The 27,134-nt window shown below is 40.6% G+C and overlaps 1 protein-coding gene and 1 long non-coding RNA gene across 5 annotated transcripts in view; both read right to left on the bottom strand.

Moving 5' to 3' along the window:
• Positions 1-27,134, bottom strand: part of UBE2H (ubiquitin conjugating enzyme E2 H) — a 108,657-nt gene that overhangs the window by 10,216 nt on the left and 71,307 nt on the right. For 2 of the 4 annotated variants that reach the window (XM_045864274.3, XM_064574957.1), the window contains exons 4-5: positions 15,956-15,995; positions 14,527-14,579 (exon numbers count right to left, since the gene is read on the bottom strand). The exons of 1 other annotated variant lie outside the window; for it this stretch is intronic. In XM_045864274.3, the coding sequence (XP_045720230.1) occupies positions 14,527-14,579; positions 15,956-15,995 (93 nt within the window). Of the gene's footprint in view, positions 1-14,526; positions 14,580-15,955; positions 15,996-22,426; positions 22,691-27,134 lie in introns of all 4 variants that reach the window. One more of the 4 variants, XM_045864276.3, reaches the window with a different exon arrangement.
• LOC135362071 (uncharacterized) lies at positions 570-11,789 on the bottom strand. Its single transcript, XR_010406380.1, has 2 exons — positions 6,221-11,789; positions 570-4,891 (listed from the first exon to the last, which is right to left on the bottom strand). It is a non-coding gene; the product is annotated as an uncharacterized LOC135362071 (long non-coding RNA).

Below are 27,134 nucleotides of genomic sequence, written 5' to 3'. Positions count from 1 at the left end.
CTGAATTTATTAACAATCATTTTCATACGCATTTATCAACTCCCTTCTTGCCAGATGCAGCACAAGGTGCTGGGTATACAGAGAGAACATTCACACACACAGCAAAGTCAACAAGAACTCTGCAGTCACGTAGTGTTTTATAAAGGAAACAGGCCCTGCAAACCTGTAAAATAAACTACGTGTTCCCATCACTTCAGAGATGCGGTAACTTCCATTCTATTTGCTCCTCAGCAGTCAACTGTGGAATCTTCGTGCCTCCAGGCTCCTTACTTCAGTTACCCTATCATGTTTTATAGAAAAATTTCTGTTTCTGGAGGGAATGCTAAAGTATAGCAGCATAAGAACTACTCTTTCATTTATTTTGCTCTTTTAAATGTATTTTTTCCCTGTTAGAGTGAGCACTCTTAGGCAGTATTATAAATGAATGTTTGGTCAGGCCACATCACTTTAGATTAGTGGTTCTCAGCCAGGGGTGATTTTGTTCCCCAGCAGACAACTTGTGATGTCTGGAGAAATTTTTGGTTGTCACACCTGGATGGGGGAGGGGGACGGGTGGATAGAGGCAGGGGTGCTGCTAAACATCCTACCATACACATGACAGCCCTTTGCAACAATTATCCGGGCCAAAATTCAACAGTGCTGAGGTTGAGAAATCCTGGTCTAGGTAAAAGGGGTTGACAAACTTTTTCATAAAGGACCAGAATAAATACTTTAGACCTTGTGGGCCACGTGTGGACCCTGGCCTAACAATGCAACCCTTAGCTCCGCCACCTAGCACAGAAGCACTCACAGAGAATGGGTAAACAAATGAGTGTGGCTGTGTTCCAATCAAACCTTATATACAAAACCAGGCAAACTATGTCACCCTCTGCTTTGGAAACCCCCATGAGGAACCGTCAGCTCTTCCCTGTCAGTGTAAGGCTTCCTTAATGGTCGGGGTGAGCAGCAGGAGAGTAAGCCAGAGCTGCACTGTTTAACAGAACTTTCTGCATGATGAAAATGTTCTGTATCTGCACTGTCCAGTATGGTAGCTGCTGGCCACATGTGGCTATGGACAGACACATGAGGGCTGGTGTGACTGAAGAACTGAAATTTTTTGTTTTATTTAATTCTAATTTACATTTAAATAAGGACACATGGCTAGATCTCATATTAGACAGCTCAGGTCTAGCCAGTAATGTCACGGAGAATCACACGACAGCCGGCTCAGTCCTGTTCCCACGCACCAGGTCTTGACGCAAAGCAGGTCCACCTTGAGCCCCAAGTAATGGAGACTTGGTGGTATTACATGGACAGGAGCCATTTCACCTTTGTAAGGCTAACTTCCCAAAGAACCATGTTATAGTAAGATTCCCATGTACCAGGAAATAAATGCAAAGATTCCTAATCAAAAAAGCAAAACAAAAATAATCTTCCAAGATAACCCCAATCACGTTGTAAGATTTTCACTGCCGTTTTGCTTACAATTTTTTTTTTTTTAAAGATTTTATTCATTTATTTGACAGACAGCGAGAGAGGGAACACAAGCAGGGGGAGTGGGAGAGGGAGAAGCAGGCTTCCCGCCGAGCAGAGAGCCCGATGCAGGGCTCGATCCCAGGAAGGAAGCAACATATTCAACAAACCAGTAATTTTTCATGGTCCAAAACCACTTAAAACTACTCAAAGGCTAAAGAATAGTTAAAAAAATACTTATACTCTAAGGCTGGGGGATAAAGTCTACAAAATGGTAATTACTATGTACAGTACATGCACATAAGATGATCCATATATCTCAAGGTAATATGCTTGCGATTTCTACTTTTCACACATCAAGGGACACTTTTGCTTTTTTTTACCTTTAAAAATAGCATTTTCCTATGAATATGTCCTTTCTAGTTTCGCATGTTTGAAATATTTACATAAAACATAAGTCTAAAAAAATCAAGGTAAATAAATTCAGAAGAAAAAAAACAAGGATGTGGAAGTTTTACAAACTCAACATGATCTGGGAGCAGAGAAGAGTTAACAAGAATTAACACTAATAATTATAGCAACAGGAATGGCAGAAGCGACAGTGTGCACTTACAAAGCCCTCGCTACAAGCCAGGCCCCTGTAAGCACTTTACATGTACACTCAGTTTCACTACAGCCAACGAGCGAGGTACCATTACCAATGAGCTAGGTACCATTACCATCTCCATTTGGCATATGGGGGAAACTGAGGCACAGAGAGGTTAGGTAACTCGTCCAAGGAGCTGGGTTTCAATCCTGGGCTTATCCATAATGCTGCCTCTGTCAACAGATGAAATGAGCACTGTCTAAATTTTCATGAAGGCACAAGCTACTTACATCTTGGCATTGAAACTGCATATCCTCAGAGATGGCCACCCGCCCCCCCCGGAAAGTCTTCCTTTCTCACAAGTTTAAGGCCAACAGAATGATCTCTAAGCAGAGAATGTTAAGGGATTTCTGTGGCTCAACTGTCTGATACTTCGCAGAGGCCATGTGTTGCTTTCAAGTAGCTAAACCACAGAAAAGTAGCCCATGGCTGTTCACGGATACCCACACGTAGTGACCTGGGAGTTCTCCTGTCGTTTCAGCATTCCAGGTGCTACTCAAAAACATTAGCAGAGGAATATTCCTATCAAGCAACAACAAAAACCTTTAAAACACACACACACACGCAAAGTATAGGTTTTAGTCTCTTTAAGTAATGTGAAGAAGTGCTTTAGGACCTGAAAAATATGGCAGACAAGGTGTTTTATAAGTAGGTGTTTTCTGTGTTCCAAGGAGGGATTTTTATACCCTTTCCTCACTACTTTTAAGTTTTTAAGCTGCCAATAAGTGGCTCTGTCTAGGTATTTGTTCCCAACAAGTAAAAGAACCCTTAATAATTTGTTCTACCTTCCTATGTCTCTCTTCTGATCCATGTTATGGATGTGCTGAGTCACACCTGTAAAACAGAATAGCAGTAAAGGAAAAGTACACAGCCCAGTTCTGGGCAAAGAAGGTAGCATTTGAAGACCAGGATGTCGTGGCTATGGCCATTTTATTTTATTTTTTATTTTTAGATTTTATTTATTTGAACGAGAGACAGAACGAGCGGGGGGGTGGGGGAGGGAGAGGCAGACGTCCCGCCGAGCAGGGAGCCCAACGTGGGGCTTGATCCCAGGACCCTGAGAGATCATGACCCGAGCAGAAAGCAGACGCTTAACTGAGCCAGCCAGGTACCCCTGCTATGGCCATCTGTAAAGCAGTTAACTTACAGCCCTGAGAGTGGCTAACAGAGTGATTACTACTGAGAGGGTCCTCTCCAAGGAAACATCTCTCAAAAGTTGCAGATAAGGGGCGCCTGGGTGGCTCAGTCGTTAAGCGTCCACCTTCAGCTCAGGTCATGATCCGAGGATCCTGGGATCGAGCCCCGCATCGGGCTCCCTGCTCAGCAGGAAGCCTGCTTCTCCCTCTCCCACTCCCCCTGCTTGTGTTCCTGCTCTATCTGCTTTCTGTCAAATAAAATCTTAAAAAAAAAATGCTTTAAAAAAAAATTTGCAGATAAAAATCTTCTTTCAAGATAAATGTTGACAGAAGAAACTTAAACTGGGCACCTGGGTGGCTCATTCAGTTAAGCATCTATCTGCCTTCGGCTCAAGTCATGATCTCAGGGTCCTGGGATCAGAGCCCCATGTTGGGCTCCCTGCTCAGCAGGGAGTCTGCTTCTCCCTCTCCCTGTGCCCCTTCCCCTGCTCGTGCTCCCACACTCTCTCAAATAAATAAACAAAAAAAAAAGAAGAAGAAACCTAAACTGTAAACCGGAAGTGAAATAAAGATACTCGCCTTTGGAAAAATCCATCATAAAATGGTATAATTTCCCCTAGAATTATTAATAATAGTAATAAAATACCAACATCTCTCAGTTCAAAAGTCTTTTAAAAAATATTAATCTTCCACTTTTTGAAAGGGAGAGAACCAGACACACAGAATAACCCAATCTCGAGATTATAGTCAGCTGGTTCCATTACTGGCTGCCTTAGTTTTTAAAGGAAGTCCAAAGATCCCTGCGAAGTCTGGTTTATGATGAGCAAACAGCTCTTACTTTTTGCTTTGGACTAAATCAGCACTTACAAAAATGCAGTCCATTAAGCCTGATTCTTCAGCCTGATCTTACAATATTAATATTAACAATATTACAACACTCATTCCTCAGTTTAGGCACTTCAACTAATAATTTATATTCATATTTAATTTTTAAAAACACTCAAATCATACTGATCTCTCATCAAAAGCAGCACCATTTACCCCCTTCAGTCCAGAGTAATGGTTCCTAGTAAGTTTAGATCCTCGCTGTTTGTCTATCAGAATTACCTGTGGAGTTTTTTCAAAACTTGCATGCTCAGGCCTCATTACCTACCCCATGGCCTCTGGCTTAGGACAGGCTGGCATCCGTGTGTGTAGAACTGCACAGCCAGGAAATGCTCCCTACTCTACCCCCAGGACAAACGGGAAGAGGGCTATTTGCCTGCGGGTTCTCTGAAAATGCTCAGGACTCTCAACTAAGCTGCCCGGAGCGTGTAGTGGAGCCACTCCCCGAGCCCTTCCGCGTGCCTTCCTGCACTCTGCTGTCACCCTCACTTCCTCCAGGTGGAGGTATTGCAAACTAAAGGTAGGAGAATGTGGATCCATTTTCAAGGGGCATTATTGGGCTGCTTTAGAGTGTAGGAAGCAGTGAGAGATATCACCTAACACACTGTAGACATCGGGCAGAGCAAATTCCATTAGACTGAACTGTTTCCAGCAAAAGTGGTAAACAACAGATGGGAAACCTAGAAGACCGCAAGTCTAATCTCAGGCCTTCCACTGACTTGCTCTTTGACCTTGGGCAGGTCTCTTCCTCTCTGCATCTCAATTTCTTCATCTGCAAAAAAGAGAAGTATAATACTGCAGTTCCTTACAAGGAAGAATTTACACATTACTAAAAAGGACTATAAAATAGGCTTCATATGGCATCAAAGGACTAGACTCAAATATTCAAAAACACAATATGCCACCTTCTTAAGAGTAGAAATTTCAGCTACCTGTATACCTCAAAGAATACATGTTAATTAAAATGAGTCACACTGAAAAAAAAAAAAGCACCAATTCTTAAGTAAAGCCACCCTACTCCAGGTGACTCACAAAAAGATGGTACATGGCTTAAAGGAAAAAACACAGGAGGGGATGAATCACAGATCATGGTTTATTCTTGGCGGTTTATAAACCACTGACCATAAGTTATTTCTTCTTCCTCTATTTCCTGTGAACGTTTAAGTGGGATTTTGGTAAAGCATGCTGTTACCTTCAGGTTAAAGCCCTATGGATGCCCAGAGCTTGACGTGGCCTGTCCTACCAGGAACTATAATTACCAGGCGGGCAGTCACCCCAGAGACTTTACCTTGCATAATATTTATCTGTTTTTCAGATTTAACACCCAAAATGCTGTAACTTAGAAACCATCACACAGTACAGTCATGGCTAGGGGCTGAGTCATCAAAGCCACTGCCCCTCTCCTCAAAGGCCACCTATCCCACTCCCCCAGATGCCCCAATGCCCTGGGTTCCTTCCTTTTAAAGCCAAACAAACAGAAAAACTTGCTTGGCAAGACATTCACCTGCACAGCAGTGTGAATTCTGTGGTGTTCATAATGGAAGCAGGAGCTTCATATACTCTTACTCTGGGAAACTCATTTACAATTTTAAAGAAGAAAGTCTATGTTGATAACTACCAAATCTTTCTAATTGGTCCTTTGTATTTCTTGTCTTATTGAATTTGACATATCTAAAATTATTTCCCTGAAAACCTAATCTTTTCTCCTAATATCTAGGTAGACTCCAACACCCTTGTCCCTAGGCTCCAAAGCTCTGGAAGGACTTTGATTAGGCTTTCTCCTTTATTCCATGTACTCAGTTGGTTTTCCAGACTCACTACTCGGTTTTCTTTTGTTTGTTTTTTAAAGATTTTATTTATTTGACAGAGAGAGAGAGCACAAGTTGGGAGAGGAGCAGAGGGAGAGGGAGAAGCAGACTCCCGCTGAGCAGGAGGCCGACGAGGGACTTGATCCCAGGACCCTGGGACCATGACCTGAGCCGAAGGCAGCCGCCTAACTGACTGAGCCACTCAGGCGCCCCCAGACTCACTTGTCCTAACAAAATCTCTCTAGTTCCTTTTCTGTTTTCCCTGGCATGTAACTACACCAAGCCCAACGTACCATTCCACCTCAGATCAGGGCCTGGCCTTCCAGGCTCCACACTCTTGCCTCTGCAATCAGAGAAAGCTTCCTTAAAACAACTGCTCAGGTCATTTCCCATCAAGAGCAAGTTCCTCTTGTTTTCCTTCAAAACTCTTCATATTCCGGGGCGCCTGGGTGGCTCAGTCGTTGAGCGTCTGCCTTCGGCTCAGGTCTATCCCAGGGTCCTGGGATCGAGCCCCACATCGGGCTCCCTGCTTGGCGGGAGGCCTGCTTCTCCCTCTCCCACTCCCCCTGCTTGTGTTCTCTCTCTCGCTGTGTCTCTCTCTGTCAAATAAATAAATAAAATCTTTAAAAAAAAAACCAAAAACTCTTCATATTCCAGAAGCATGCTATCCAAACAAACTTATGAGTTCACTGGCCCCCTCCCCTATGAGGGAGGACCCCTGGCTTCTCAAGTCAAGATTCACTGTGCAAGCCACAACTCAAGGTATTTACCTGTTCCATAATTCAACAGGGAGCAGGGCTGAGAGGAAGAAAATAAAAGTCCTACTCATAATTAGGTAAAAAGAGAAAAAAAAAAAATCACAAATTTTTGATTCTAGTGGTCTAGACCTAATGATTCGCTAGGACTTACACAGATCTTCTCTGTGGACTTTCCGGACATTATGGTTGAAGCTAATGGCTAAATAGTTGGGATCACTTGAGAATTTCAACCATGTTATTCATATCCTTGATTTAGCAGAGAAAAATCAGCTGCTGACCTTTCAAAACCCCACTAATTGACTTTTGCTCATCTTACAAGCAATTGTAATTAATCCATCATGAAATGCAGTCATACACTTACAATATGTATTCAAAATAAAACCAACCATAAAATTCCATTTCATTCATTCAACTTTTTTTTTCTTTTTAGGTGGGGGAGGAGGTATCTATTAGATGTATTAAAAAATACATGTGAATATACATGTAGTCTAATTTTTGTAAGATTGAAACAGCAAATAAATTTCCAGATTTCCTTCAGTTAATAATTTCGGTTAACTAACAGATGTTTACTTTTCCACTCTTCTACTAGCTCCTCAGAAGTTGGAATATTAATAATGGATTTTTCAATTTCTCCTGTTTACAGTCTGTGAACACTAAAAAAAGTGAAATTCTACCCTCACAAACGAGGAGGAGTCAGAAACCTTTATTTCTTCAACCTGAGGAATGGCATTTCATGTGACCAAGCAGTTGTTCTGTGTGAAGGACTTGGTAAGCAGGGGCCCTAAAAGGTGACAGACATCTTGAGGAAAACTTCAAAAGAGCTGGTCAGGAGGAATGCCCTCATATAGGTAGGTGGACTTGCAAGAAGAAATGGCTTTGAAATTTAAAAATAACATTCTCTAAAATAACTAACTGGAATCCAACTTCAATGAGGAAAGCCTAATCCCATAGCAGACCCCCACAAAGACTTCCTGTGGTCCTATGGCACAGAACCAGCTAGCCATAAGGCTAGCCACGCCATATTTAGTTTACTGAAGGCTGACACGCTGCTAATGGAATAATATATCAAGCCACCAATCTGCTGGAGGATAAATTCAAGAATGTATCCAATTGCTTAACTGAGAGGGTCTTCTTTGTTTCTGTGTGGATAAAATATATAAGAAGTCTGAATTCATCAGATTCATAAATGTTCTCAGGTTAGTCCATGAGAGGCTCCATGCCCAGTGTGGAGCCCAACGTGGGGCTTGAACTCACAACGCTGAATCAAGACCTGAGCCGAGATGAAGAGTCAAATGCTTAATTGACTGAGACACCCAGGCATCCCTATGGGTATCTTTTAAAAGACAGAGTAAGATCTTATGAAGAGGGTCATGCAAGCAAAAAACAAACACAACTCCCTCCTCACACCTTTCAAAAAAAAAAAATGGAGTGCAATTAGTAGGAATTAATAAGAATTAGTAAACACTCAAAGAATTTTTACAATATGACTGATAGACTTAAATCTCACTAGAGGTAGCATTACAATTTTTAAGTATTCCAAGGTCAGGCATTTTTGTTCTATGTCAGAAAGGGCAAGGTCAAAGACATAGGGCACTAAAACCTGGAGGAATACCAGATCCATTCCGCTAAGTGCCAGGCCACCAACCAGAGGTGTGTAGTTACAGAACACGTTAAAGCACTCCGCCAGACTTAGAAAATCTTCTCCCATGCACTGCAGCTCCCTCCCCTGAAGTACTTCACCTGTAGAGGTCTGCAGAGCAGAATGAATGCTGCACAGAGATGAGAAGGAAGAAAACAGGCTCCTGTTCCCCCCAAAGCCATTTCCTTGTTGCCTTGCTGGTCTCACACACCCCTGCCTCACTCAGATGCTCTTTAGAGGCCGTTCATCCTAATTCAGACCTGGTATGACCCTGCTTACCTCCAAAGACTGCAAGCTAAAACACAGGAATAGGATTTGTTATTAACTTTCCATAAATAAGGGCAGTTAATGTACAATGAGCTAGCTGGTACTCTAAAGTTTTAATTACTAGACAATAATTTAGTTTGTCTTTAACATTAGAAAAGATACTTCATGCAATTACAAGTAAGTGGCCACACCTGGCAGACTTCGCCTATACACAGTGATCACAAGCAAGTGAAGAGAAAAACACATCCACACCCTCACGACTGAGCCCTGAGACTACAGCGCAAAGAAGGTAGAACACAGCTGTGGCTGTCTTTCCAGGCCACAGCCTGGCTCACATCCCACCGTCCACAAAGCCCGGACCGCTCTGTGATCCTCATGCTGACCATCAGTGAACATGAATGTGGTGTTTCTAATGAGTTTCCATTAAGTTGTTTAACCTAAGACGACCCTGTTTTTCTGTGTACAGTTAATTAAACCCTTGGGCCACATACCAACACCACATGTGCGTATCTCCAAGCCGATGGACAGAGGAGGTGGACCATGGAGCTAGCTAAATATTGTGGAAGCCACCAAATCCCAAACTCAGCATGTTATCTTTATTTCCTACAGCTGACATTTCCCCCTAGTGCTGAAGAGAAACTGCTCCACCTGGCCTCTGTCCAGGAGACTCATAATGACATCCAGCTGTTCCAAAGGCAGGATGATGTTTATGATTCCAACATGCACGGATCGATACTGAATTCTCAAGCCTGTTCTCAGACGGTTGTTGTTGGCTGATCAATCATCCATGCAGACAGATACATGTAGCTCTTGTCTGTGTAACTACACTAAAATGGCTAGGAATATAGTTAGCAAACACTAGGGGAACACAGAGCGTTATTTTAAGACAGGGTTACCTTCAGCCAGAATTTTAATTGTTTGGAAAGATTCACAGGCTACCTAACTGAAAAGAAGGATGGAGTAAATATTTCCAACATGAGAAAGCTTAAATTCACTAGGCCCACAATATAGTACTATTAAATAAATTTATGGTTTAAAATTTTTCTAAATGCCTAGTAAAAGAAAATTTGTTTCTCCTCTCTAATTTTAATGTCCAAGTCCCTGAAGCATTCCTTTTGTTGTAGTCAACTTCATTCTAGGGGAAGCAATTTCCCAAATGTTGATTTTTCTCACCAGCAAAATAAGAGGAGTATCCAGTCCACTGGCTAGCAACCCTCTAAAGGTGAGAAAGAATTAAATTGTAAACTGCCCAATTTTATAAGAAAATTGTTTTCAACCTTACTTGTCAACTTAATTCACAAAATAAGTGATCTACCAAGTCAGTTGAAAAATGAGTAAAATTAAATTGGAAAAAAACACAATTTATAGGGTCAAGGTCAAGGATGCACATGGCCCGGAAGGGTGGGAGAGAAACGAAAGCTGTACTGCAGTGGAAGTACCAGAGCTTCCAGGAGGGCAGGGAGAGAGGCCAAGTGTGGATAAAATACATGTGGAAGTAAAAAGGGAAACTGGAAAATAGTAAGGGTGCTTAAAAAGCTACCTGTGGATTAAAGAACTTTCCTTCCATCAATCTTTAAAATTACAGTTGTTTCTGAAACTAATCCCCTTGGCTGCATTTTAAGTTTTCCAGAGCTTTTATCATTGCTGTCTGGGAAGAGCAGGAAGGGATGCTAAAAAAAGAAAGAAAAGAAAAGAGAAGAAAAGAGAAAAGAAAGAAAAAGATGCTATCATACAGGAAATGAAAATAAATCAATTTCGAGATGGCATCTGCTACTTTCCTTTTAATGTCACAAGAGTAACAAACTTCATACTCAATTTCATATGACAAGCATCTTTATAAAACTAACCATATTACCCATTATAATTAGCTCTCTTGCAAGGTTAAATAATATAAAATTGAAAATTACTGGGTGACTACACTACAATCATACCAATTCTGTTTCTGAATGAACAAACTACATGGACACTTGGCAAAGGAAAACAAAATGAGAATAGAAGCAATGAGTCAGGGGGACTAGAGGACTAAAGCTGCTACAAACGGGAACACTGATTAATAGCAGGTTATGATAAGTATAAATCTGAAGTTTCAACTGGGAATTGCTGCTATACTAAAACTATGTATATCCACTGCAAAGTACATGCCTTGGAGCAAAGTTAATTGCAGGAAATTTCACAAGTAACTCCCTGCTCCTTAGTATATTATATAGTAGAGGTGTTGAAACAAGTTTTGGTTGTCAGGCTAAGCCTTTTGGTTTTCAGTTGAGTATTTGTGTTAACACGTCAACTTTCTCCTATTAGTTGTTTTATATTAAATTAGGTTTTTTGTCCTCTGAACTAAGATTCTCTCAGAATCACAGCAGGAAACTGAATGACTCCAATAAATTCACCAATTATAGATTAACCTTCAATGCCAGAGGCTAGTTTGCAATAAAAATTCAGTTTTGATCTCAGGATCAGGGAAGTCCAAAAGAAACTTCAATGTCAGGGGCACCTGGGTGGCTCAATCTGTTGAGAGGCTGCCTTTGGGCTCAGGTCATGATCGCAGGGTCCTGGGATCGAGTCCCACATCGGGCTCCCTGCTTGCTCCACGGGAGTCTGCTTCTCCCTCCTACTCTCCCTCTGTTCTCTCTCTCTCTCAAATAAATAAAAATATTAAAAACAAACTTCAAGGTCATCTGTACCAACCATTTCTGTGTACTTTTTGTATCAATTACCTGTTCTAAAACTTTCCATGAAAAAAATGAATTTTCTTCAGTAGTAGAGTTTGGGTTTGAGCAAAATGTCAAAAACAGCTCTCCCATGTTGAGTATATTTTAAGTAGGCTCCACACTCAGCGTGATATAGGGCTTGAACTCACGACCCTGAGATCAACAGTCAGCCGTTTAACTGACTGAGCCACCCAGGTGGCCCATGAGTATATTTTGACTACACTCTCAAAATACTCCTTGGGTTCCTGCACTTACCTACAATGTTAGTGTTGTCCATGTTTACATATTACAGAACACTGAATGGTAACTCCTACACATGTAATAGGGAAATAAAAGTTCACTTTGACCAATGTGATTTAATCCTTGTTACTAAGTGCTTTACAAAGCAATGCTTTCCTAACATTTTATTGATTTGACGAATCTTTTAGATTTTTTATTTATTTGACCGAGAGAGAGAGAGACAATGAGAGAGGGAACAGAAGCAGGGGGAGTGGAAGAGGGAGAAGCAGGCTTCCCGCTGAGCAGGGAGCCCGATGTGGGGCTCGATCCCAGGACCCCAGGATCATGACCTGAGCCGAAGGCTTAATGACTGAGCCACGCAGGTGCTCCTAGATGTGATGAAATCTTAAGAAATCTTAAGTCGGGGCACCTGGGTGGCTCAGTCATTAAGCGTCTGCCTTCGGCTGAGGTCACGATCCCAGGGTCCTGGGATCGAGCCCCGCATCGGGCTCCCTGCGCAGCGGGCAACCTGCTTCTCCCTCTCCCACTCCCCCTGCTTGTTGTTACCTCTCTCGCTGTGTGTGTCTCTGTCAAATAAAATCTTTTTAAAAAATAAAAATAAATAAAAAATTAAGAAATCTTAAGTTATGTGGGCTTCTGCCTTCAAGTCTGTTCTGAACCTCATATACCAGCTGGTAGGAAAGTAAAATGGTACAACCACTTTGGAAAACAGTCTGTCAGTTCCTCAAATGGTTGACCAGAGAGTTACCATGTCACCCAGCAATTCTACCCCTAGGTAGACACCCAAGAGAAATGAAAACGTACGTCCACATAGAAACTATTCAAAACAGCCAAAAGGTAGAAACAACCCAACTGTTCATCAACTGACAAATGGATAAAAATGTGATAGCTGTAAAATTATCTGGCCATACAAGGTATGAAGTACTGATTCATGCTACAACGTGATGAATCTTGAAAACATGACGGGAACTGAAAAAAACCAGTCACAATAGACCACATATTATATATTCCATCATGAAAAATTCCAGAATAGGCAAATCTATAGAGACAAAAAGTAGATCAGTCATTGCCTAGGGTTGGGGATGAGGAGGTGATAGCTAAGGGATCTTTTTTAAGGTGAAGAAAATCTTCTATGATGAAAATGTGGTAATAGCTGTACACAACTGAGTTTGCTTTTAAAAGCCATCAAATTACATGCTTTAAATAGGTGAATTTAATGTATATGAATTATAATTCAATAAGCTGTTATTTTTAAAAATCTGTTTCTGAGATGTGAAGTACTTGAGAATCAGCAAAAATCTCTTCCACAAAGCTTTCCTGGTCAACAGTAAAAGAATTAGTTGAAGTCCAATTTACTTTACTGTAACTGGAACCAGCTCACAGTATTTTGTTATGTACATTTCTAAAATGTGAATGCAGTTTAAGAAAATACATCATTACATCAGCTATTCCAGGCAGCCTGCCATGAGACATTTTTACCAAAAAAAATCTTAAAAGGAATCCATTTAACCAACCTCAGAGTATATGTTCTTTCTCGTTGCCTCATCTCCTTATAAGCTGTCATATCCCTAAAATTCTCATGTTTAACAATACTAGGCATCATTAATTCAGTCATTACCTGTCTACGTGTACACACACACACACACACACACACACTCCCTGCTCCGGTGGAGCTTACAATCTAGTAAGACAAGATAAACAATACATGTTGTTTTTCAAACAGGGTGCTATGCTGTGGAGGAATGTTGGTTTACATGGAGGATCTAGGAAAGGAGGCTTCTTTGACAGATGTCTGAGGTGAGAAAAGAAGGTGCCCAGCCATACAAAGACCAAGGAAGGTAACTCCAGGCGGAGGAAATAATTTTTGAATGGGAGAATCAGGAGGAAAAAAACAGAACAAAAAAAGGATTAACTGTGCACTGCTGGTGACCAGCATTCCTCCGTGAGTCTCCTACACCTAGTACAGGCATGTCTGGCAAGGTGGCTTGCAGATTATGGCTGGAATAAGACTTTTCACAATTGTTCAGTAAGAAAGGTCACCTCTGGTTAAGCCCCGCCTGAAGTGATCTTCTTGGACCTCTTGGCAGCCGTTTATTATGTGCACCTCCCATTCTTTCACCACACATGGGTACAAGGTGCTGTATAAGGAAGTGCTGGGACATAGAGACATGCACCCCAGTGACCTCTAAGGCAGGAAATCATCTAGTGGCACAAAAAGGTAGGCATGAACCACACACACAGGTACAAAGTAAAAGTGGGCCACAAAAAAGGGAAATAAAATGTAGGAGTGTGTGGAGATCGCTTGCAGCTGGAGCATCAGGGGAAGCCTCATGGGGTGGGGGCATGAGAGCAGAGTCAGTGATGCCTGAGAACTTGGACATGTGGGGGAATACAGACTGGTTTGTTGTATCCCTAATTAAGTATATCTCAAAATATTTTTAGCTCCCCAACCAAGTTACAAGCTCAGGGAGAGAAGGCCTGATATTCCTTACATTTCTCTGTGATTCTTAGCATTGTATCATGATGTATTGTGATTCATCATGAGAGAGGAGATGTTGATTTCAGCACTGAGACAAGGCTGAATTATTCTTTGGGCTTCAAAAGCAGAAGACTCCCCAAACCTCTTAATACACCATCTCATTTCACAGGGACATTCCTAGGAGTTTTTCCAAAATTCAAAGTTATTACAAGTAAGCAGGTATATAGTGTGCTTCTGAATACATACACATATACAATGTTTACATGTGTATTGTACATCACTATACCTTAAGTTCAGAATCTCACAAAATTATTTTAAACTTCCACCGCTAAATCAAAGTTTGTACTTGAGAGAAAATACTTTTTTCACTGATCAAACTTTCCCATCCAGGCCCTCATCATCCCTTCCCATTCCCAACAAAAAACCTTAAACCAGAGAAGAAAAGCCAAACAACATTTTTTAGGCAGTGTCTCAACATCTCTAAAAAATATTCCATGGCCAAACTCACCATAGAGAGCTGTCCAAGTTTGATTAATTACATCTAGACACACAGTTCCTGACCTGAAACAGATGGAAAGAATGGCATTTTTTAAAAAATTAAGAAATCTAGTCGCATGTATCTGGCAACTAATTTTATCAAGAAAAGTATCTTTAACAGATCATAAGAAAGAAAGAAAAGAAAGAAAGAAAGAGAAAGAAAGAAAGAAAAAGGAAAAGGAAAAAGGAAAAGAAAGGTAAGGAAAAAGAATCCCAATTAGGGAAGGAAAAGTATGAGCAGAATATTTACAGTGTTAGTGTCTCCTTAAGAGAGTGAAAGGAAAAACCCACAACTACACAATGGAGAGACCAGACAACACCTTCATGAGAATTCACACTGACTGGGGGGGGGGGGGGGGTTTGGGAGGAGAGAGACACACACCTGTGTGTCTCCCCAGGACCCCGAGGGCACAATCACACTTTGTGGTTTTCTGGCCTGAAGTGCATCCTCTGGATCTAATGAGGAAACACCAGACAACCCCAACTGAGGGACGGTCTTTAAAATAACTGATCCATATTCTTTTAAAAATGTCAACGTTAAAAAAGCTGAGGAACTATTCCAGATTAAAGTAGTTTAAAGAAACGTGACAAGTAAATGCAATACATGGTCCTGGGCTGATCCTTCACTGAGGGGGGGAAAAAGTGCCAAAAAGGTACACTGCTGTAATGTGGCAGTAGACTAAAAAGTACTGTATTGATACTCAGTTCCTGAATCAGACTATACTGTGGTTACGTAACAAAACATCCTTGTTGTTAGGATGACTGATACACAGAAGTATAAAAGGACAACGGGGCATGATATGTGTGTACAACCCACTCAAAGAATTCAGAATACCTCATGTGTATGTGTGTAACAGTAGAATTTAGTGCCGTGACAAGGAAAAACCGCAGAAAAAAATCATGTATTGCAAACAGCATCGGAAGTATGTGATAGGAGGCAAATCTTAAAGTATCACTAATAAAATATTAGAAGGAAAGAAAGGGTAGATTCATTAACTGAAATAAAACTACAGCCATTCATGTTTGCTTTACTCTCAAGAACTAAGAAACACTTTAAGGGCTGAAAATAGTAATTCGGTATACAGAAAACTGGTCTCTGAATTGTGTCCATACGAAGAGAACGGAGATGTGGAATATTACAAATCCTAGCTAGGTATCGCAGGAAATGAAGGACCCACTCACGACAGTGGAAAAACTAAGCAACCCAACAGCAGGGTTTGCACTAAGTGGTTTAGAGTATCAATAACCCTGGAACTCCAGTTTAAGTGACCATACAGTCCTCTCTGTTGATAAAATCCAAAAAGATAATTGAGACTTTTTTTAATAATGGAGAGAGAGAGAGATGAACGCTAATAAGAGCAGTTGCTGCTAAGATTTAACATTTTTAAATAGTTACTTACGCTTCATCAATGTTGGGATGGAAAATTTTATTCATGAATCCTGTAAAAAGAAATGTTAATTAGCAGCAAAAAAGTGTCCAGAGAACAATTCACTTTTTAAGTATTTCAGTACTGGAAACAATTTCAATATTGGAAAAAGTTGATGATACCCATAACTCATTATTTTTAACTTAGATGTTTGGTTACTGGTAAGACTATATATTCTCCTGACAGTGTCAATTACTTAAAACACATCAGAAGTTCTCTTTAAAAAATGAGCAAACTTTGAGAGCAACGCAGCTTCTTATATACAAAATAATCAAGAGAATCTTTTCTGAGCTATGAAGGTACTTGCCAAGAAAATTTGTAGTACTAAATGGGTTATAACTAGTGCCGATTACTTTTATCAGAAAGTTAAGAAAGCTACTCTGACTTCCCTCCTAAAGGTTTTATTGTTCAATCTCTAAATTTAGAGGTTCTGCATTTGAACTTCTTCTGAAGCTCAGCTACTGGTATCATACTGCTACACTGCATGCGGAACATGAATGAAGCTGTTGAAACACTAAAGGAGCACCGCTTCCAAACCACAAAGGATTTCATAAGAACAGTGACCAAAATATTTCCTTTAACTTTAGTCTACTCATTCCAGGAAACCCAGTTTTGATTAAAATTGGGGCAACCAAGAAATGAGGCAAGGAGTTAAAAAAAAAAAATCTGTCAGATGGCTGTATCTGTCAGGGATTCAAGTTTTTTGATTTATTCCTAGAAAAATAGACTAACAAATATACATATATATTTTTCAAAGATTTATTTTTTTTTTTTTTTAAAGATTTTATTTATTTGTTTGATAGAGAGAGACACAGCAAGAGAGGAAACACAAGCAGGGGGAGTGGGAGAGGGAGAAGCAGGCCTCCCACCAAGCAGGGAGCCCGATGCGGGGCTCGATCCCAGGACCCCGGGGACCATGACCCGAGCTGAAGGCAGACGCCTAACGACTGAGCCACCCAGGTGCCCCAGGATTTTATTTACTTTTAAAGATTTTATTTGACAGAGAGACAGCGAGAGAGGGAACACAAGCAGGGGGAGTGGGAGAGGGAGAAGCAGGCTCCCCACTGAGCAGGGAGCCCGACGTGGGACTCGATCCCAGGACCCTGGGATCATGACCTGAGCCAAAGGCAGACGCTTAATGACTGAGCCACCCAGGCGCCCCTAAAGATTTTATTTTTAAGTATAATCTCCACACCCAACATGGTGCTTGAACTCACAACCCTGAGATCAAGGGTCGCATGCTCTACTGACTGAGCCAGCCAGGCATCCCTAGACTTTAACAAACATACTGACATTTAAATTCCAAGGAGAAAATAATTTTTTCTTTAATTAGAATCAGTGGTTTAATCAGTTTGTATTTATGCAAATGACAATATGCTAAAGCAGAGGCCCGCTGTCAGAGATGTCATTTTATCATCCTTATCTCATTTCAAGACTTCCTTATTCTGTTTCACACTTTCAATAAATTTAAGTTCCCCACTAAAGTGACCATCACTATGTCCCTCCCAATCCCACCCTCTCTTACCCCCCGCCCCCACCTCACATTTCTCTTTCCTTCACTCAAAATATACTTGGTCAACACCTGTTTGCCAGGCACAGTGCTTGCTCAGGGCACTAGGTAAGTCAAGCAGCACGTTATTCTCCAAGAGGTCACTGTGGCAGCAGGACAAGACACAAGGCAGTAAGTGCAGTGAGCACAAAGAACTGACATAATGGAGGGCCTGAGAAGGGAAAGAGGAAGGTATCAGGAAAAATGCAGAGAAGGGGCACTGGAGGAGGATCCTCAAGGACGAGTTTCGACAAAGGTCATCTCGGACAATCTAAGAAACTTCTCTACACTTAGGAAACAGATACAAGAATACAAAATCCCAGGTATTCTAGTCTTTGCTTGCTCTACTCACTCCAATACTAACTATGCTTCTAATTTTTGTTTTTTAATCTTTTGTGTTGAAATAGCTTCACGTTTTCTCTACTATCAAGAGAGCCCATGCCATGTTTAAATTACTCTGATGCAAAAAGAAATGCCTTGTGTCTAATTACTATTTCATATTAATTTTTCATTAAGGAAATAAGATGCTTCCAAGTCTAGACTTAGAAGTATAGTGCATATTGAAGAGATTAAACTAAGCCAATATAAATTTTAAGAGGATAACAATTCTATATGACTTTAGAAAAACACTAATAAATGTATCCAGGAAGAACCATGAGGATATTTGTTCCAGCATTATTTATAAAAGCCAAAAACCAAATGCAATCCTATCAAAAGGGATTGGAGAAACTATAGTACATCCATATACTGGGAGTCCTATACAGCCAAAGTAATGAACGAGGTAAGTATCAATTTGGATAGACCCATAGCTGAGGGGAGAAAAAAAAAAGTTGCAGAATGATATTTACAGTATGATACCATTTAGATAAACTAAAAGCAACACTACCTATCTCTATGGTAACAAAAGTACAGAAAACTGTACTGGACCAATATATACCAAACTTAACGAAGTAATTAATTGTTTCAGTGAGGGTGCAGGGTCAAGGTCATGGTGGGAATGGGGAACAGAATGGGAATGGTGATTAAAGAAGAATCTATAACACTATATTCCTTTTAGAAAGAGGTAATGTGCTTGTATATTATTTGCTCTTTTTAAGTGTGCACATAGATAGGATACTAGAAGCAAACATATACAACTGTTTACAGTGGTTAATTCTTCATGGTGGGAATATTTTCTCCATTACTCTTTCCAAATCACATCACCACCCCACTCGCCAATCCCGTACCAGAAGTGGGATCACAGCAATGTAAAAAAGCTTGAAGGAAACAACCAAGTGTCAACAGTAGTCAACTTTGAGAGACTCCCGCATTAATATTACTCTGACTTTCCAAAATTTCTACATTGTGTAAGTTAAAAAATTATAAACAGTAGCAAACATTCTAGAACAGACCTAATTATACATAGGCTATCTAATGCTGAACCATTTTAAGGAAAATCAACTATTTTATCTGATCTCAAATCTCACTCCTGTTTAAGTAAATTCATTACCAAAAAAACACAAAAAACAAAAAACAAAAACGAAAGATCTTCAGGTTTTAAGGCATGTGATCTTCAAGATCAGTTACATATAGGAATATATTGCTAATCACAACTGCCAAGAAACTTCCTGATGAGTGGGAAACACTAATGTTTAGCCACTAGATGGATTAATTCAGGAGACTCATTCTGTTATATGGAAAGTACTTTGGCTTGAGGACACAAGAACTTAAAATTCATTCTTGATGCTTACAATCCTGCTTCTGCTAGATGTCTCAAGCGTTAACACCTAGTCAAGCAACATCTATGGCAGAGGTCCCCAATGCTAAAGGTCAAGAAGCACCTGGAGAGCTCTTTGAGAGCTCTTTGAAGACAGAAGTGCTATGCTAGAAGGTGCCAAGTGTTATGGAGAAAAACCCAGTGAAGGGGACTCTGGATAGGAATGCTGGGGTGGGGGCTGCAGTTTTAAATGGGATGGTCAGGGAGGGCCTTATGGAGAAGGTGTCGATTCTAAGGAGGCAAGGGAGGAATCATTCAGTATCTAGGGGAAGAGTGTCTATACAACACGAACAGCCAAGTTCAAAATTATCAGGAGTTTGCTTGAAATGTTTGAAGACCAGCAGAGAGCCTGGTGAGGCTGAAGCGCAGTAAGTAAGGAGAAGCCTAGAAGTGAGGTCAGAGAGGTGATGAGCATTTGTGGGCCCTTCTAAGGCTATGGATTTTGAATCATTCTGAGGTGGGAAGCCAGAGACTTAGCTAGAGCAATGATACATACAATCCCTCTTTAAGATTTTTGTTTTAACAAAAGCCTTATCTCCTTAAAAAAAAAAAAAAAAAAAAAGGTGACGATGGAAACAGCTCAATCAGGTCACAGCACCTCAGTGCTGGGGACAAAACGAAGGTCTGGAGCAAAATGAAGTGGGCTGTCTCTCCTACGGTAAGAATGAAGCTTCAACAATCTGATGTCGCAGGGAACCTCAAAGGTGTTAAGTCAAGAATACAGCTAGGGTCAGAAGAGCTTTAAATGTTTACCAAAACGGTCTCTGAAATATTAAGGTGCCTCCCTCCTGGTACAAGGCCTGGAGATTACATTTGGAATCAATACAGTTTCCACACTGTTTTCAATTAAGTCAAGATTTTGGCTTGGTTGAATCCAAGAGTACATAACAGGGAGCGCCAAAAAGAACTTGGTAAACACAGTCTTAGTAACAAATGGGTTGGAGCCCAGTCCCCAGTGCCATGCTTTTGCTTGTTACACTTGTTACACTCCAATACTCAACTGTTCTAGAAAAACAAAACATCATCTGAGCTCTGAGACAGAGGGCAAAATCAAACTGGAAAGAGCAAAGTATTAAAAGGGACTTGAGTTTTGGTCCCAACCCTGCTATTAACTGCAGGCCTTGGCTAGATCGCTTCACTTCTGTGGGCCTATGTCTTTACATGAAAATAGCTGGACTGTATGATCTCCAAAATCTCCACTCTTATTCTGTTAATAAAGGGACTATTAGCTCTAACAATCCAGGATTTAATAACAATGGCCAGAGCTCTGACAACAGAGGACTTTGGGGAAAATGCCCAATAGTTAAGTCCATAAAGAAAATTAATTCTGCAAGGCATACTTTTAGGCACAGAAATATTCTGGAGCATATAATACAAAGCTAACAACATGCTAAAGTACCACGACGAGACACAAAATCCACAGACTATTCCAGAGTTGGCAGAGACAGAGTTTATAACCTTGCCTTTGAGGAACAAATTCAGCCAGACCAATTCTACCCAAAAAACAATCTCCAAACGACAATGATCTCTTCCTATACCAGGCTTTTTCAACTGTTAGAAAAATACCCAAAGCAAATAAACAGAAAGAGTGTATCTCCTTTACATTTGCTCTTGAGCAAGCTGTGGGGAGCGTTTCTGGCAAAGCCACTTACATTCTGGATAACGATGGGAACAATGGCACTTTGGACAAGGACGGGAGGAGATGGAGAAAGAACAGGCTAGGAATTCAGAGAGGGAACATTCTCAGGACTGAGCGTGTTTGCCCTGGCATGTTTTCCTTCCTTTTGGCAATGCTATCACCACACTAATGAATACGTCTGCAACAAGAGAATTTTCCCAACACTTGTTTCCATTCAACCACGAACTATTTTGAAGCTATTTTAAGAAAACATATTTTGAAAACTGCTTTTATGAAAACATGATAAGTGGAAGCAGCAAGTCATTTTTAATCTACATGATTTAAGATTTTATTCACTACCAGACATTTTCTAATCATATATATATTTCAGTGATTTGACCAGATAAAATTCAGAACTCCTTCGACTCTTTTAGACAATTATTCTCTGGCATGACTCAGGCACTTATAAAAGGGAGGACATTAGGAACAAAGGTTTAGCTAATAAGTTCACCACCTCTGTTCTCTATCTTTCAGCAGAAGGGAATCAGGTGATACATAACCCTGGAGGAGGAATCCAAATCATGCTTAGGTGAGGTTAAAAAAAACTACTTATTTTAAAAAATAACAGATTATTAAAATAGAAAAATGTGCCATGCTTTTGCTTGTTACACTCCAATACTCAACTGTTCTAGAATAACAAATCTTTTGACCCATAGGCTAATAGAGAAAAGTAACATCATGCCGAGTCATGCAGAAAACTGGTTTTTATTTCAGCCTGTTTCTGTGTCTAATCCCAGGAAGAGATCTGTACAAAGTTGTACCCGCTTTCGAGTAACTTCTGATATTGGGGTCAATATGTAAATAAAAGTGGCAAAAAATAATCACCTTTGTTTTACTTGTGAGGATATTTTTAATGATCAAATTTGTGGACAGAATGAAATACCTAGAGCCAGTTATCAATACAGAAATTTCCTTCAGAATAATCTTGTGAAATGAAAAGTTAAACAAGCGACTCATGAAACAAGGTAAATCTACCCTAAGGTAAGTAGATGAAAAGCACCAAAGGCAAAAATGGTTAGCTCTATCCCAGGGGTAAAATGAGCTTGGACTGAAGATGGTTGAGGCAGTTGTGGCTGATGCAATTTAATTATAAGTTTATGAATTCCTTTGAGAAAATGGTAAGTGAATACATTCAATTATTCTGATATTCCATCTTCACAATAGATGCCCATATAAAGTAGACTATTCAGAAGCAAACTCATTAATTCTATTTTTTAAAGTAGATATAGTTGTTCAAAATATATTTATTAAAGATCGAATCTTATCGCCCCTAGCAGTAGTATCTCGGACTATACGTTTTTTAAGGGTAATAACTTGAATCTCCATTCCTAGCATGCAGGAGGTGACCAGGGTTGGGATGTTTTGGCTAAAAAGGGGGTGGGGATGCCGCCAGCTTCACCAGCAACAGCCATCCTGTCAGCTTTGTGCATGAGCACATGCTCAGAGAGATTTTCATCTTACCTCAGACAGCTAGGCCCAGCCCGTGGCAGCCTGCACCCGGGCAGAAGTCTCTTCAGAGAGCTGAGCCTTTCCTACTCAGGAGAGATGGACCTGGGCCGGTCTCTTCTTGGGTGAGGAACCAAGCAAGGAGCTCACTCTCAATGCCCTGTGTCATGGGAACTTCTGAACTGATCCTGTGTGTGTTCAGGAGATCTAAACTCAACAAGGGGTCCTTCTTTTCTGTTTCTTCCTTTCTCTCTGATAATATGGAATCTGAGGAATGGGCTGGATGGATAAGAAAAGTTCATTTATAACTAAGAAAAGGTGAAGTGTTATCCTTCAACAGCCTAACCCTGCTACCAACCTAGCAGATTACCAAAACCTGCAGCCTTAAATCTACTCTCCTGTAGTTTCATTTTTGACAGATATTTAATCTCTGTCCTTTCTCCACAATTTATCTTTCACTCTTCTGATCATTCTTAAAACCACTGTCTGAATCAGGCAGTATTTATTCTCATGGTCAGAGGCAGTAAAGTATAGAACACACGTGGCCACTCTTAGTAAACAAAGTCGTGGTTAGAAGATCTGGCTCCAGTCAGACTGCCTAAGATCTACTCTGTGAGCCTTGGGAAAGTTAAGAGTTACTGAATCTCTTTGCCTTTGCTTCTTTCTTCATAAAGCTAGGTTAATTTAGGTTAATATTGGTATCTACACATCACAGGGCTGTTATAGAGTAAATGAATCTATGTACTGCAGTTGACCGGCAACCGGCCCACAGTAAGCACTCAAGGTTACTATTAGTTTCATGAGCTCAGGTAAGCAACTTCATCTCACTTTCCTCATCCTAAGAATGAAAATATCTGCCCCTGCCTACTCCTCTCTGAACCCTTTAGCCAACTGTCCAGAGCATTAGAGGCTGTGTTGATTACTGGATATTAGGCTTCCTACAACCCCATCACACTGGAAATAGCAAATACAGTTACTGTAACATTTAGTACTAAAAGACCATTCTAATTGCATTTGGGATGGGGGCAAAACACTAGACTGGAAACCAGAAGGCAGATTCTGCAACTAGAATTGGCCCTAGTTAGTAGTGATTTATCTCCACCTTCCTGAGCCTCATTTTTACTATCCTTAAAATAAGGCAACTGGGTGATATAATCTGTGACGTTCCTTCTAGCAATATGGTTTTCACAACACCAGAAATATGAAACAAATCTTAAATTGTGGTGAACAAGCTTTTCAAAGGGAACTAAGACATCACTCTTATTTGTTTTTAGAAGAATCACAGTTTAACTAAAGAAAGAGGAAGCCAAGAATACATGTTTTCATTATAACCATCCAAAAAAAGAAGGAATGGAGTTAATGCCAAAAAGATGTCAAAATTAATAACCAGCTCAAAAGCTAGAGGTCACCTACTATAATTAAAGTAGGAACTAATCTAAAGAGCAAGTTAGGTGGAATTTTTATATAGCAAATGGAAAGATTATATAATAATGAATCGCCAAAGGCAGAATTAAAACTGACATAAGCCAGCTTCAAGAAGGAAATGGACAAATCTTCTGACAGAAGCAAGCTTGTACAGAGGCAAGGCTCTCCTTAGAGGTGGCCTGGGGGAGGGAAAGCGCACTACTATTTTTATTCTGGCTAATAGCAAGACGAAAGTGAATGAATTTATATATTACAGACGTGAACAGGGGTTTTTCCGTTAATAGGGCCAGTTTAACCACTAGCTGCTTCCATCACTGAGAACTTCAGCACCTGGCCCCCAAGTCTCTCTCTCGTCATTTTAAGAGCTATCACCCATACAGACCACACTCCTCACACCCTGTCCTCTCAGTTCCCGAAGCTTCTCCTCAGTGTACCTTTCCTCTACCACATCTCATTCACACTGCCAGGACATGCCTTGAACATTGTCATCTTACAAACGGCTTCACCTCCAAAATCACAGCACCTTCTGCCCACCACACTCCTGACCCCCCCTTTTCTTCCCGCCTACCAGTCCTATCTTCACCCCTCTCCTTGCTTAGTTTAAGATTGAAGAGCTATCGCCATCATCGCTTTTTAACAACCCTCTGCAAATCCTGTGCCCTCTCCCCTCCAAAACGCCCATCTACAACAGGAGGAAACCCATCATTCACATCCGCTGTCCTTGGACTTGAAGGTGCCACTGAACACTCCTTCGTTCACTTGCTCACACCCTCACCTCAATACAGAGCAGGCAATGTTATCAGACCCTGAGGTGGGGAGAAAGAGTATCAGTAGAACAGACCCAGGGACTGCCTTCATAGAGTTTATATCTACTGGGCTAGCAGGGAGGAGAGACACAGTGTACACACCAACTTTAAAAAGTATGCTCAATTACCTTTTGTGGATTCAACATCACCGGTAATTTTCCTTTCTCCCTTCACTAGTGGCCTGGTCCCCGTTCTCCCATGACTTGTGCATTTTACCATTATTCTGCAAATCTCCCGTTCCCTATGCTCCTCCATTTCTCACTCTGACTTAAAAACCCTGCCCATTTTCTTTGAGAAAACGGGAGCCAATGGACAGGATTCCTCCTTTTTCCCATCAAAATCCTCCCAGCACACGTGCTCACTTATCCTGCCTCAACAGTTCACTCAAATGCTTAAGGTCTTCCCAACACAAGTCCTCCATTTGTGTTCTGATCTTGTCCTAACATCTCAAAGGCACTGTACCTTCAATCTTCCTCCTGATCCCCAGCATCACCAAGATTTCCCTCTTTTCTAGACAACTCCCTACAACAAGCACATCAACATCCTTCAGAGTTTCCCATTTCAGAGGTAAAAAATAAAACCTTCCTTTTATCTCCCCCCATTTGTGTGCTTTCCTTCATACAGCCAAACTTCTTCAAAGCAATGTATTCCAGACACCAGAGTTTCTCAATGTTGGCACCCTGATCCAAACCACCAATATTTCTACTCTTCTCCCACAATAATAGAGTGATCATTAAAACCGGCTTAAAACCTTTCAATGATTTTTCCATTGCATTAAAAATCAAATTCAATGGGGCGCCTGGGTGGCTCAGTTGGTTAAGCGACTGCCTTCGGCTCAGGTCATGATCCTGGAGTCCCCTGGATCGAGTCCCGCATCGGGCTCCATGCTTGGCAGGGAGCCTGCTTCTGCCTCTGGCCCTCCCCCCTCTCATGTGCTCTCTCTCTCTCATTCTCTCTGTCTCAAATAAATAAATGGAATCTTTAAAAAAAAAAAAATCAAATTCAAGCCTTTAACCTGGCCTACAAAGCCCTACAGGAGCTCACCCTGCCTGCCACTTGGACCCTATCTCCTATTTCACTGTTTACCCATCCTTCTTTCTTCCTTGTGCATGCTAAGCTCCTATGTGCCTCAGGGCCTTTGTCCTCACAATTTCTTCTGCTTGAAATGCTCTCCTCCCTGATCTTAAAGATGAGGGCTGGCTTATTTTTCCCTTTTCACTTAAACCTCAAGCTTAAATTTACTTTGTCAGAGAAGCCCTTCCTGAACACCTAATCTAAGGTAGCTATTATGTCAATTTCATCGCATCAATTCTCTATAAAGCTATCAGATATTTTAAATTTTTGCTTTATCTTTTTTCCTCAAAGAATGTAAGGGTCAGAGAGCAATTTGTTCACCTCTGTATCTCTAGCACCTAGAATAATGTCCTGCACATAGCTGGTACCTAATAAATATGTGAGGCTGATTAGAAGAAATGGTGTAAAATGTATCCATATTCTGAGAAAGTAGGTTCTGCTTCAGCTGCCAGATACACTCTAAAAAAAAAAACTATCCTGAAAAATTTCATTTTCAGAACAGCGGTAAAAAGGGAACTTTTAACAATGGCTTACATTCTCATAGCATTATCTAAACAACAACAAAAAAACTTTTACAAAACTTTCCTACTAGAACCTTGTTTCTCTCTACTGGAATTCAAAAGCTATAGATCACTACAAAGTAGCAATTATATAACTGAGACAGAAACTAAATTCAAAACCGAAGTCATGAAACTAGAGAAGTATAGAGGTGATCTGAATGGAATTTTGCTTCCTCAGTCTAAGAATTCATTCTATTTGTGGAAATATAATGGTCCAAACAGGCCTCTCTTAAATGACTAACCCCAAACCTTTCAGAAATGACATACCCTACTCCAAATCCTGGTCCACCCCTGACAAGACACCTGAAGAGGTAATTGTACAATGTTTCCATCTAGGTAGACACAAAGTAAAATGGTAAACATTCTATACTCTATAGTTTAGTCATACCATAAAATTCCATTCCAAAAATATTGTGAGGTAATTTCTGGCAATAGTGAATTAAAAATTTATAATGCTAGAAGCGTCTGCTATTCTGACAATGAAAAAGGTTAAATCACCTTCCTCAATTGCTGGCACAAGATATCAGAGTATCTTCTAATTAAGAACCTCTGACAGACTGCGAGACTTCGAAGGTACTCTGACAAGTTATCTAATCTAGTTTCCTTGAAACAGAAAGATCTAAACTATTCTATTTAGAGGATAGCTGACCTAACCATAAAGGCCACTGGTAGAGCTCAGCATAGTATTCCAGCTATTGTTATTGTCCCTGACCTTTCCATTTTGTCTCCATTTACTCATATGGTTTGGTAGCTCTTGCTATATGCCATTGGCATCAAATTCCATTGCAGAATGAGTGCAGTTTTTTCCCCTGGCCATTTTATCAACATTAAGCAAACTATTAAACAGTCCCTCCAGAC

Source organism: Mirounga angustirostris, unplaced genomic scaffold (genome assembly GCF_029215605.1).
Source record: "Mirounga angustirostris isolate CCGP_5_RB_7025 unplaced genomic scaffold, mMirAng1.0.hap1 SCAF_12, whole genome shotgun sequence".
Taxonomy (NCBI): domain Eukaryota; kingdom Metazoa; phylum Chordata; class Mammalia; order Carnivora; family Phocidae; genus Mirounga; species Mirounga angustirostris.
Note: the sequence above shows the minus strand (reverse complement) of the source record. Positions and strands in the feature narration are given on the sequence as shown.